The sequence below is a fragment of the Drosophila virilis genome, chromosome X (genome assembly GCF_030788295.1).
Source record: "Drosophila virilis strain 15010-1051.87 chromosome X, Dvir_AGI_RSII-ME, whole genome shotgun sequence".
NCBI lineage: Eukaryota > Metazoa > Arthropoda > Insecta > Diptera > Drosophilidae > Drosophila > Drosophila virilis.
In genome coordinates, this window is record NC_091543.1 from 29597360 (window position 1) to 29611822 (window position 14463).

Below are 14463 nucleotides of genomic sequence, written 5' to 3' on the forward strand. Positions count from 1 at the left end.
TACCATTTCTGCCCCAAAAAACTAGCTTCATCTTCTGACCAAATCTTTATTCATTATCTGAATGTCAGAGGTCTCATTTCAAAGCTTAAAAATCTTATCATGGCCAGCACTTCCTTCGATGCGGATATAATAGCATTTTCAGAAACATGGTTAAACTCAACCATATCTGATTTTGAGATTTTACCGAATAACTTTATTTTGTTTAGAAATGATCGGCCGAATCGAGGTGGTGGGGTGTTAATTGCCGTTAAAGCCACTCTCCAGTCTGAACTATTCTGTTTTAGTACGCCTACTGACGCTGAGATTGTCTCAGTTAAGGTGTCTTTTCCTACACGGAATATCTATGTAACATGCTCTTATGTCCCACCTTCTTCTGATATTCAAGTTTATATGAATCATATTACTTGTATTAAAGAAGTTTCTTCACTCGTGCGGGATAATGACCTATTATTGGTGTTGGGTGATTTTGATTTGCTCATTATTCACTTGGTCATTATTCACTGCTGAAAATTATCTAGTGCCCTCAGCACAGCACGATTTTTTAGACTGCATGCTTGATCTTTCGTTGTTTCAAATCAATTCAATTTCTAATCATATGAATAGAACACTTGACCTTGTATTTGGTAACGACTACCTTATTTCTAATGTGTCTAGGTCCCCTCCTTTATCTCTTCCTGAGGATGTCTATCATCCAACTTTAGAGATTGCAATGCTAAATTGTAATCCTTTCATTTCGTGCTCATCAGCCAATATTGCTTTCGCAAAGGAAATTATTCTTTGCTGAATCAGCTTATTTATTCAACCGATTGGTCTTTCTTATATGACTCAGTTGATATGAATACAGCCATTAATTTTTTTTATATCACCCTAAGCTCACTCTTAGATGTGTGTATTCCTAAGTCAATTCCTTCGACTACTTTTTCAAAACCACCCTGGTTTACTCCCAGATTATCACATCTAAAAAATGTAAAATCTAAATATTTTAAAAAGTTTAAAAAGTCTGGTTCGTGTACAGACTTGGCTAAATATTCCATAGCCAAGTCGAACTTTTTTCTTCTTAATTCTCAATGCTATGAGAATTATCTAATTCGTTGTAAAAGGCAATTCGCCCGAAATCCGAGACAGTTTTATAATTTTGTAAACTTGAAGCGTAAGTCTTCAACTTTGCCATCTTCTTTTTTTCTTGGGATGGATAAAGCTAGCAATGACACTGATTCTGCTAACCTCTTTGCTAATTTTTTCCAATCAACTTACTCTTCAGTCTGTCCTAATACTAATTCTTACCCTTATACTATTTCCTCCGCTAGTTCTATACCTCCCCCCATTATTTCACACTCCTCTCTCCTATTAGCTATAAACTCTCTAAAATCTTCTTACTCTCCTGGGCCGGACAATATTCCTAGTTGTCTACTCAAGGAGTGCAGTTCTTCCCTTTTCTATCCATTGCTAAAGCTTTTTAATCTATCCCTTGAAACTTCTGTCTTTCCATCTCTTTGGAAAGAATCTTATATCATTCCTCTTCACAAGAAAGGTGGGAAGTCTGATATACAAAATTACAGGGGCATTGCAAAACTAAATTATTTGAAAAAATAATCACTTCGAATTTGCAGCATTTCTGCAAATCAGTTGTTTCCCCTGTTCAACATGGATTCGTAAAGAATCGGTCAACTACGACCAATCTGCTTGAGTTTACTTCCTTGGTAAATGATGCTTTCCTTTCGAAAATGCAAACTGATGTCATTTACACTGACTTCAGTAAGGCGTTTGACTCTGTGCACCATGACATTTTACTTTTTAAACTTGACCGAATAGGTTTCCCTCTGTCCCTTTTACTTTGGATTAATTCTTATTTAAAAGGTAGGACCCAAAGAGTAATACTGAGGTTGACTACCTCTAAAAGGGTTCACGTTACTTCTGGTGTTCCTCAAGGTAGTCATCTTGGACCTTTACTCTTTACACTTTTTATAAATGATCTTCCTTCTGTTATATCACATGCCCGTGTACTCATGTATGCGGACGATGTCAAACTTTTTCTATCATACACTAACCCCCTACATCATTCTCGTCTACAAGACGATTTGAACGCTATGCAACTTTGGTGTTCGGCCAATCAATTGCATCTAAATTGTTCAAAGTGTATGTTTATGACTTTTAATCGTACTACACCTTATCTTGTTAGTTATACAATCGACAATATCCCTTTGCAACGTATACTAACAGTTAAGGATCTAGGCGTTATTTTTGATTCTAAACTCTGTTTCAATCTTCATATAGATACCATTGTTAATGAGGCAAAAGGTGTACTTGGATTCATTAAACGATGGTCTAAAGAGTTTAACGATCCTTTTATAACAAAACTTCTGTACATCTCTCTTGTTCGCCCTATCCTTGAATACTGCTCTTGCATCTGGTCTCCACAGTATATCAACAGCCAGGATCGTATTGAATCTGTTCAGAAGCAATTTCTGCTTTTTGCCTTACGAGGTTTAAATTGGGACCCTAATCTTCGGTTGCCGTCCTACTCCAGCAGACTGCTTCTTCTCAACCTTCCGTCGTTAATCAACCGTAGGACAATTCTCGGTGTTGTCCTTCTACATAAGTTGATTATTGGCGACATTGATTCTCCTTTTCTGCTAGGGCGTCTTCAATTCTCTGTTCCGGCTAGACCAACCAGAAATTATCGCCCCTTATTACTATCTACGTGCACAACTGATTACGCTATGCACAATTCTTTTCGCGTGCTATGTAAAAATTATAATAGTTTGCATCACGTTTTCTCTACCGAACTGTCTCTACCCCTAATAAAATCGTTGCTTTCAGGATACCTTCGGGAAGTCGCTGACCATTCCCAGCTATGAGCAGGGGCATAGCTAGCCGGACAGGCTGAAAAATTTTCCCCCACCGTGTCGGTGATTTCCCAATACTTTTCTCTTTGTCCTATCCACTTAACACTCTTTATCTAACTTACATTGCTTTACTTTATTAACAATTTTCTTACTTTCTTTTTTCCTATTTATTGTATTTTCTTTATTAATTTAGCAATTTAAGATTATTTTTAATTTCACTTGAGATCACTTTTTTCCTACTTACAACCTTCTGCTTAGATGTAGGCTCTAATAGCGTCACTGACAAAATTAGCTGTGAAAAGGGGCACAGCTGGCCGGTCTGGCAAATAAAACACCTCCATCGGTCGGTGATGCTATTTAGAAAATTGTATCCTTTAACTAGGCTTTTAGAATATACTTATATTGTACAACCTTTTGACTAATGAGGAAGACACTCGTTTTGTCGACCATTAATAAATAAATATAATATAATATAACTCGACTTTGTATATTGTCCCTGTTTACGAAATTATTACCATTGATAATGCCGATGCATCAGCCTTCAGATGTTGTAGGAATGGTAGACACAGGATTTTGCTGTATTATTATTATATATTATATTACTATTCTGGGATTTCGACTTTGTATGTTGTCCCTGTTTACGAAATTATTACCATTGATAATGCCGATGCGGTTGTGACCGCTAATATTTCAGATAAGTACTCAGCCACGATGTTATTCGATAGCTGCAGCATTCTACCCTTGTGCGCTAATGGATATAAGGTGACTCTTCACCAGGGTAACCTAATGTTAGAGTATCAATAAAGTAATAACAAAGTGTATTTTACCGTTGGATTGTAAAACCATAATAGTTGCTACGACTTTAATGCTAGTGACAAAGGACAGATCAACCAAAATTCAAATTTCAAAATAGCAAGACTGATAGTGAACATTAAATTATGGATCTCGGTAATCAACATTTGATTCCTTCATAATAAGACTTCAAACAGGTGACCAGTATCTATTAACTTGTTGGGGTCTTGGAATATTTTGTTTGCTCTTGTGTCTGTGAATTTACTTTACTTTAGTCTCTCTATTATTCGAATTTGTTAATTGGGCCACAGCTATTTTAATATATTCTAAAGCACTAGCGTTCTGGAGCCATACCAGTATCGGAATGTATACACTGTGGGAAATGTCGGTGATCCGGTCGTGAACCATGAAAGACACAACAGCGCAAACCTTGTAGTTGATCACAAATTCGTTTGGTAACATCGTCATTTTTATACCCTTAACCCATTGAAAATTAGTAAAAGAGGTAAAATGTATTTGTGCAAATCTTTGTAACAGGCATATGGAAGCATCTCCGACCCCATTAAGTGCATATGAACGAAGGATATCAAATCTTATAAGATCTCGAGACTTGAAATTTGGATCGTAGGTCCTCCTAGTGCGCGGGTTACCATCTCAGCTCCTCTCGAGATGGTAAGGCTCACCCCAACCCTCCATGAGACAAGCCAACATAACCAATCTTCACTGTGTGGTCGACTCTAAGTAAGGCACCCTGTACTTGACTAAAAGTGCCTACACAACATTGTAGCAGTTTGTTGCTACATCAACCCAAAAACGCAACATCAGTTATAGACAGGATGTTGATGTTGCGACACATATAGAAATGGGACACCATCGACGACCAGCTTGGTAGCTTGTAGACATTCAGATATATACATACACTTCTGTTCATAACAAATATTCTCAATTTTGTTTGCACTTCAACACGAAAGCGGTTTTAATCTTTTTATTGATAACATTATATTCTTGACTTAATAATAATATTGAACTGTAGGAACCTGTCAACTTCAGAAGTTACATTGCAAGGCACTAAAAGGACAAGGTTCTCCTTTGGTAGCTCGTGTTCATTAATTTTCAGATTATCAATCCAAATTGATATTAAAATCTTGCTCTTAAGACAACTTGACATGTAGCTTCTAGAATAATAGAAAGTATGTATATCTCGGTCATCTTTTATTTTATACCTATCGCCACCACCCACTATCACCACATAACTATCAACAAAAAACTCCGATTTCTATAGCCCATCAATATAAGGCACAATTTAAACGCAATTGTCATTTTGGGAATACGCGAATATTCTAATATTCCCGATTGAGGGAACTTTTTAATTAATACCCTGAACCCATATAAAATTGTTTAAAGCCAATACGTAGCAATAAATTAAATACATTTGAACAATCCACCAACTTAAACTACAATTTTAAAGCAATTGTCTTTTTAAGAATATACGAATATTCTATAGCACAATAAGCTCTTCTGAAAATTGCATCAAGATCGGTTAAGAAACACAAAGAACCTGTGTTTTGGGTAGCTTCGTGTTTGCGGCAGCTAGGGAAAATGTGAAGAAATTCTGTATACATGTAAACACACACATTCATACGCGTCTCTATTGAATTCTACCAACAGCATGGTAATTGACTCAATTCTTGGTCTAAGTAGTCGTCATCATAGATATAAGCCTCCGGCAGCGTTATGTGGGTGCCTATAAGCTCACCTATTACCTTTATTATCTGTTGCTTAAATTCCACTCTCAGGCTGTTGCTGGCTTGTTCGTAGTGCCCCGCTTCTGCGTTCATTTTATCTGGGTTTTCTTCATTTTCTTCCCGGTGTCCAAAACTTTTCAATATGCTCTTTCATTCACTGTCGCAATTTTTAACAGCCCTAAGTTTTAATGGGCTACAGAAATCGACTATCAAATCGGGTTCCGCACGCACTGTTTGCGCGTGTTCAGATTATACGGACCACTTAATTGAAGCGTTTTTTATTTATTTTCTGTTTGTTTGCTTCACTACCAATTTATATTATTAATCTCTATATAAAAAACTATTTTTCCTGACTGACTAATGGACTACTTGGTTTTCAACGCATAGCCCATTTCGGGGGGTCTACATAAAAAACATTTAAGACGTGTCACACCTTTGTTTACAAAATCTAAACTCCTACGGTGAAAAGTTCACTTTAAGGATTTTTTTTGCTACTTTTAAGTCGTGTCCGATTTGCATCAAACTTATTTTCAAAGCTCTACATTGGAATATAATGAATACGTTTTTCAGCGATTTGGGAGGAAAGCGGTTGTATGAATGTTGTTTGTTAAGCTTTTTGAAAACATTGATTTTATAACATACGTGCCATGGGCAAGGCCCACACCCGCTAGTTTATCAACAATATGGCTGATCAGTTTGGAACCAAATAAGTTGCTTCCCCTTGTTGTAGGTGTTGGCCGATAGGCGTAACAATAAGACGATAAGAGGTTCGGCACAATCAGACAATATTAATGTCAATTAATGACTAAATTCCAAAAATAAGTAGTAACTTTGTGTTGCCGGAAGCCGCTGATAGTTATAAAGCTGAGCTTGCGTCTCGTGCAAATCAGATGGTTACCATAAGCACGAGTGCTAGCCCTGACCGCTGCAATGCTAACCGTTATTTATGTTTTGTCAGTACTTAGCTGCTGATATCGCGTGGTCATTGCGTCACCGCGGATGGTATCAGTTAACTTATATATATCAAGCATCTTTTACAGCTACATTTTACAGCTACCACCACCTCCACACCCCCTCCACATAGCTATAAAACTATGAGAATATAGGAATATTCTATTGCACAATACTACTGTACACAGCACAGAATACATTACATTCACAATTAAAACGTAGATTATAGAGTAGAGATAGGCAGGAATATGTGTGTATACAGAAACCCTTGCATTTGCGATAGCTGCCGCAAACATGTGTCAATATCAGCACACGTTTTATTTAAGAATTTCTGTGTTTCTTAACCGATTGCTATAGAACAAAAAAATACTTGCAAACTATGGCATTCATTTGTGGGCAGTTCCAATTATTTACTTGCGGAAGGTTTTCGTAAGCTTTAAAATAAAAGATAATAGATCTGTTTATACCATTCTAGAACTACGTGTCCAATTTGGTGACTCTACTTTTTGTAACATAAGAGATATAAATCAATACGCCGGATTTGTTGTCCTTGTAGCCATATAATTGAATTTTAGTTTGTGAGCATTTTGCTTCTTACCGGTAAGTTCGACTTTGGATAATACTCCGACCGCTACCTTTCAGTAGGCACAGGATACACATACAAATAAATTACCCATGTGTAATTTGTATCTTAGGACATTCGAGTATTAGAGGAGAAAAGACTTATAAGTCAACGTTGAATGAAAGAATATTTCCCAAAGGTTCAAGTAGCTGTGATGATTCAGAATAATGAGCATTTTTCATAAATTCCACGTTTATATTGTTTGAATACATAATTGTTTTACTATACTAATTCTAGCTGTAGTGCATTTTTCCCGAAACTAGGTGGAACTAGATATAACTCAGGATTGAAACTCACCTGCCGATTGTGCGACCAGATAACGGTTGGGGGTGGTTCCGGTGCAAATCTTACAATGCAAGTTAAATTAATGGTGGAACCTTTATTGATGTGTAGCTCGGGCCCGCCAATGACCTCCGTGATAGGCTCTGCATTGGAGAAGAGATAAAGATAAACAAAAAAGCGTTACTTTGTGAAAAAGTCACGTCAGATCCCCCACTGACTTTACATTTACCCCACACAGGTTGTGCTCTCTACAATTCTCCAGAATACGACTGAAAACAGTTAATAGAGTATCCCTTAGTCCCCTGTCACCCTCTACACAGCACCAAGCTGCGCTTACAAGCAGTCAACTATCTTTTTTACATATGATTGATTGATTGGTTATCAACGCACAGTCCAAACCTTTAGAGCTAGAAAGCTTTAGTAAACAACACATCAAAACCGATTTGTAAATAATTTTGCTAACCGTACGACATCAAAAACATTTTCGTTTCCAGTTTCGAGTTTATTCATTTTCGCAGAGTGTCACCTTCCTTAATAAATACATGTTACAGCGATTTAAGAAATTTCACCCCCAACAGTGCTGAATTCGCGAAAAACGGTTTCATAAAGTTGATCTTGATATTAATGATATACTTATTTTGATTTCAGAAGTGTTTAACACTTTTGGCGAAGCCTACCCTTCTTGGATAATAAGTAAAGCTCACAGAGAACTTTATAAATACTTATAAGTCTTGGCGATCTTAGAAATTAATAAACGAAAGATATAAACATGGCACTCGAATCTGGTTTAAAGCATTGAAAATGGTTATAAAGGGTATAAGTTTTGCAAAAATGCTTATACAAATGTGTTGTACAGACTGAAGAAAGAATCTCCAACCCCATAGAGTATATATATTCTTGATTAACATCTATAGCCAAAACGATCTAGCCATACTCGTCTGTCCGTATGTATTATATAAGTTCTTAGCATTTAAGTAATCGCCCTATTGCATAACGATCTATTTATTACTCTTATTTAAAAAAAACTTATTACAATAATTGTAAAATGTCCGAAGTTAAATAAAGATAAATTAAGAGCACACAACGTCATTCACGAGACGTCATCAGTTCACTGACACTCGCCATTAAGTCAGCAGTGCAACAAGTGGGTCAACTAAGTAAAATTGCTGATGTTGACCACCACCATTATTATTTGTGCATATGGGAGCTGGTCCGAGACAACAATTCAGCGAGATTAAGGAAGTGATAATTAATTACTTCTATGGCTAACGAAATATTTACACAAATAAGCAGTCACTAGCAGCGTTTATTCTACGCTGGAAACATGCAGCATCAATTTACAAGTACGACTCGTTTCCAGACAGAACGTTGACTGAACAAAGCCTTTTCGGCTACAAAATCGTATCACTTGCGATGAGGTGATCGCGAAACACTCATCAACCTTTGCAGAGGCATACGATATGAAAATTCCAGGGATCTGTAACCACGGTCAGCTTAAGCAGGTAATGACAACAAAGCTGCAGATACAGAGTTTACACGCAAACCGGAATTCCCGCTAATCAGGAAGCAGCCTTCAACAAGCCTTCCTGAAACAACATACATAGCTAGTGCTAAGGGTGTGGAGGCCAATACTTGCGCAGAAATTGCAAGTAGGGCAAATAAGCAAGGTAAGTAAGTCCAAGATGACACTGATAAGTTATAATTTATATAATCATCTAATACATCAAGTTCTTGGGTAGCAAAACGTCTCAACAATGAAGATTGATCAAACGCATATACCATTGGCACTAGACACATGGAACTATGCAGCAAGATCAACTGCTGTGGACGGGCAGTTGTCAATATGACTCATGGAAAGACTTCACGTAATCTAAATTTTTATGTAATAGAAGGATATCTGGACACACTGTGTGGGCGACAAAGGATCTACATATTTGGAAAAGAAACGGATTTTATTGGAATCCTAAGAAAAAATGCTTTCAATACCAAGTACATAATTCTGGACATAATCATGATAAAAAGAAGTGCGATGAAAACAATAGGAGTACAAGCAACAGAATTGGCTAAGAGTAAGAGAAAATGACCTGCTGTTAAGGTACACCCAAAGCCGGACGCGAAACCCTTTTTCACAAGAGATGTAGCATTCGTGCTGCGTATTGCTTTTGCCAAAGAGATCGACACAAAAATTGACGTTGGCGTTTTCAAACTAGTTGACTACTCACAATAGGCATCTACAACACATGCGCTAATGAAAGAATTGGGGGGCTTACGAATCAATGGCAACTATAAAACTACTGTAAATTATATATTCACCAAAAACCGACCCTAGACGAACTTTTTGCACGCGCTTTCGACAACCAGAAATCAACAAGAATAAGAACAACAAGAATGTGGCAAGAACATGCATATTTTGTGTAAAGCATGCGAAGAGCGAAGGAGCGTGCAATGTATGGCGTCCCTCTCATGGTAGTAGTGTCCGTTAACGGGACACATTTACTTCGACTAAATCAATCAATTACTTACCACTGTCAGCGTCAAATATCTCAAGCTATCATCGTCGATGACTTTGACTTTTTGAGAACACACAAAAATTCTATGCTACAATCAGATATACTGTAGAAAAATTCATTAAGATCGGTTGAGAAAAAAACAAAGTTATATGTAACTGCGCAATTGGATGGGCAGCTAGCGAAAACATCAATGCAACAACTGTATTTGGTGTTGGAATAGTAGGGTATTCCCTTGTCGGGAGCTCCCGACAAGAACCACTTGTTTTATTTGTATCATGAATTTTTGTTATATAATGAATCTTAAAAAAGCTACCGCTTTAATCCGGAAATCATTTCGCACCGAAGTATGCCGACGCTAAAAGATTAACGCTATTGTGCTTCAAAAACCATGGCCTGGTGACCATTGTAGGGTCGGGCATACGACCACGGTATCCCAATATGGGGTGGCCATAACACCACTAAGGACGCTTGAGAAAATCTTTTTTTCTATTTCTTTCTTCTTCTATATTACCCTTCCCCTGCCACGACTCGAAGTTGGTCATACGGCTTCTAAGATTCTCCCTTCAAAACAGTACGTGAGGAACTATTTTTAATAATGAAAAGAACGTACGAGAACAATTGTAGTATTAGCGACGAAGAAAACCTGGATCCAGCGCATACTCCACTGAACATGCATTCGTCATCATATACAAGGCTACAATCTAAGGTAATATGTGACAACAGAAAATGCAGATATTGTTTCAAGAGGCCGCGATGATGATGCGTTACTTGCGTTGATGCCGTTCGATGCAGCTATGGTAGACCGACGGGATATTTTGGAAACTATCGATCGTTTTTCATCGCTGACAAGCTCCTGAAAGTGTTTGCTTAAGTGTTCCTCTTTACTAAAAAATGTATGTAAATAGACGGATGTTGAAGCTCCTTTTCGTTTTTGCAAGTAGGGGGACCACTTGCAAATGCTCCTCTTTCGTATGGTGCCAAGTTTCCGCTTCTTCTGAATTAAATTGGCCCAAGAGCCCTCATGAGCCTTATATGTGAGCGACATTGGTTAATTTACGCTTGATAGGATTGTCGTCCGACATCACTGTCTGATCATGTCTGATCACGCTCCGTTTAAATTTAAATGGCCGATCCACAAGTTGGCTCGGCTACCCGTTTAAAGAAGCCCCCATACGCTTTATGGTGGCCGTTGTTGTCGCAGATCCGCATGTTGATTTATAAATTGTATTAAAAACTGGAAGTCTAGTGTAAATAAAGGGCGGAGCGAGAGCGCAATAAAACAATAAAAAATAGTCCGCGTTGACTATCCGGCGGGAAGAGCTCTAAAATTATGGACAGCACTAGGAATAACGTATCCGCAAGCTGCCACAATTGAAACCAAATGTATACAAGTTAACAACTAAGCATAAATATATTGCCCTAGCAATTAAGTAGCTTCGTATTAACAATGCTGACGCGCCAGAACTGAGTTCAGCGCTCTGCGCTAAGAACGGCCAGCAGCGGTAAGCTGACACTGCATGGAATGCTGAGTCGGCTTGCCGACCATGCTTTGATGGCGTGATGCATTGAGGCTTAGGGTATTTGTATAATTTGCTTGTCCCCTAGTTTTTAGTTTTATATGAGGCGCGCAACACATAAGTCGCGGAAATAAATATACTGCTCCGGCATTGCCGATAAAACATATCTTTCGTTATTGTCTGAGCCCAAGGCCAGCAATAGAAGCCAACTTCAAAACATAATCTTCAGTAATATTACTGGATCAAGGAGAACATATTTGGATCAAGGGCAGCGCGGGATCAACGCAACTTACCCAAGATAACACTGTGTTACATCACAGAACATACATTAATTGATAACTGGCGCCCAACCAATAAATAGGAACTCATACCATGTAAGTTCATAAGTGATTTCAGTTTGAAGAAATTATTCACGAACGCCACGTACCGATACGTGTGATTTTTTTTTTTTTTTTAAAAAACTTGTAAAGTAAAGTAAATATTGCTGCTCTCTTCTGCCAGCATTTCATTCCTTTAAATCATTGCATACTTTCACTAAAAACTGTTGCATACTTTTACCACCGTTCCTTGTCAATAAAGCATTGCATACCTTAAACGAATAATTATTGCATACTTTCGGCAGCATTATATTTTTTGCTGCATACCCCTAACAATTTTTTATAATAAATATTGCATACCCCAAGATTCACCAGTTTCCACTATTGCCAACAGCGTTACCTGCCGATCTTTCTCGATCGGCCTAAGTTTGAAAAGTGCCAACCATAAGCCAATGAGTTGGAATTATAGGGAGATAAAAGTCGAATATAATAGTGACGATAGCTGGGAGGGGGAAATCAATTGCTCAGTAGATCCTACTCCTGCAGATACCATTGTAACTGAAAAAATGGAGCCGGCTCAAGTTCAGAATCTCATTGAGGGTGCCATCAGGCAAGCTTTAGCGCAACAACAAAATCAGTTTCAAGCACAAATAACCGCTTTAGCTTCACAAGTACAGAGTTTGCAGGTGGAGGCGCCGCAAATCGTCACATACGAGAAAATATCCGTCGATCCTAACGCCAAATGCGATATTCCCTTGGACATTATTAAATCTGTGCCGGATTTCTCCGGCGTACAGGATGAGTATGTAGCGTGGAGGCAAGCAGCCATCTACGCGTACGAACTATTCAAGAACTATCCAAAGAGCACTGCACACTACCAAGCGGTAGCGATCATTAGGAACAAAATCAAAGGCCCAGCTGGAGCCTTACTAGTGTCTCACAACACTGTCCTAAATTTCGATGCAATACTAGCTAGGCTAGATTGCACATACTCGGACAAAACATCCTTGCGCTTGCTGAGACAATGTTTGGAGTTAGTTACGCAGGGCGGAATGTCCCTGATGCAATACTACGATGACGTCGAAAAGAAACTCACGCTCGTAACTAACAAAATTGTAATGTCTCACGACCAAGAAGGCGCGGATTTGCTCAACCGGGAGGTCAGAGACGACGCCTTGCACGCCTTTATCTCCGGTCTTAGGAAGCCGTTGAGAGCGGTTGTGTTCCCTGCACAACCAAAAGATCTACCATCCGCTCTGGCCCTTGCCAGAGAGGCAGAAGCTAGCATTGAGAGAAGCATGTTCGCGAACTCTTACGCTAAAGCCTTGCAAGACCGAGCGCAAATTGCTGAAAGTAACAAAAACCGTGCCCAAGGCAAGCAAACCAGATTTAACAAAGATGAGCAAAATCAGGAGAGAAATCCCCATTTTGTGAAACGCCAAAAGGGCGGTCCCCAGCCCCAGGCCCCTAAAGATAATCAAACTGAGGCTCCACAGCCCATGGAAGTTGACTCTTCCTCCAGATTTAGACAAAAAACCGACTACAGCAAGCGTCAGGCTAATGAGTCCAACGCACCAAAACGCAAGAATTCGTCAGACCGTTCAACAGGTCAAAGACGACAACGCGTTAACAATGTCGTACAATCAGATTCCAAAGAAGCCGTAACAGAATTCGAGAAGGCGGCCAAAGAGGCAGTTGAAGAACTAGAGAGTGAGAACGAGTACGCACCTGGTGACGACTCGATTAATTTTTTAGGGAACACTCCCGGCTTCCGTACATTGAACGACGGTTGGCTGGGAGAACTCTGAAGATGTTGATTGACACTGGCGCGGCAAAAAATTATGTGAAGCCCTTAACAGAGCTAAAGACCATAACGCCGGTCGCCAAGTCATTCTCGGTAAACTCGATCCACGGGTCTACCGAAATCAAGCGCAAATGCTTGATGAACATTTTCCAACATACCTCCCCGTTTTTTCTCCTCGATACCCTAAGTTCTTTCGACGCCATCATAGGCTTCGACTTGCTAACACAAGCCGGAGTCAAATTGAACTTGGCAAAAAACACTCTGGAATACCAGAGTACATCCGAAAAACTCCAGTACTATCAATGTGCTGATGTGAACTTCACCGATGTCAACGACATCGTAGTCCCCCCTTCCGTAAAGAAAGAGTTCAGGGACATGATACTCAGAAACAAAAGAGCCTTCTCAAATGCAGACGAAGCTCTCCCTTTTAATACTGCTGTTATCGCTACAATCCGAACAGTAGACAACGAGCCTGTGTATTCAAGATACCCGAGTCTCATGGGTGTTTCTGACTTCATAAACAAAGAAGTCAAACAATTACTGGACGATGGCATAATCAGGCCCTCCAGATCGCCTTACAACAGCCCAACATGGGTGGTTGATAAAAAAGGCACTGACTCATACGGTAACCCAAAAAAAAGGTTGGTAATCGACTTCAGGAAACTGAACGAAAAAACCATACCGGACCGCTACCCCATGCCGAGCATCCCCATGATCTTAGCAAATCTAGGAAAGGCAAAATACTTCACTACCCTCGACCTAAAGTCGGGGTACCATCAAATTTACCTTGCGGAGCATGACCGCGAAAAGACTTCATTTTCAGTAAGCAGCGGCAAGTACGAGTTCTGTCGCCTACCATTCGGCCTGCGCAATGCAAGCAGCATATTCCAAAGGGCAATAGACGATATCCTGAGGGAACATATAGGAAAGATTTGCTTTGTCTATGTAGACGACGTCATAATTTTTTCTAAAAACGAAACGGAGCACCTTCAACACATTAACATTGTGTTAAAATGTCTAATCGACGCAAACATGCGTGTAGGCCCCGAAAAGACTTGTTTCTTCAAGGAAAGTATC

The 14463-nt window shown here is 39.1% G+C and overlaps 1 protein-coding gene across 17 annotated transcripts in view; it reads right to left on the reverse strand.

Moving 5' to 3' along the window:
* Positions 1-14463, reverse strand: part of dpr8 (defective proboscis extension response 8) — a 402477-nt gene that overhangs the window by 170134 nt on the left and 217880 nt on the right. For 16 of the 17 annotated variants that reach the window (XM_070208169.1, XM_070208165.1, XM_070208163.1 and 13 more), the window contains one exon: positions 7254-7381. In XM_070208169.1, the coding sequence (XP_070064270.1) occupies positions 7254-7381 (128 nt within the window). Of the gene's footprint in view, positions 1-5401; positions 5714-7253; positions 7382-14463 lie in introns of those variants that run through there. The other variant, XM_015171300.3, reaches the window with a different exon arrangement.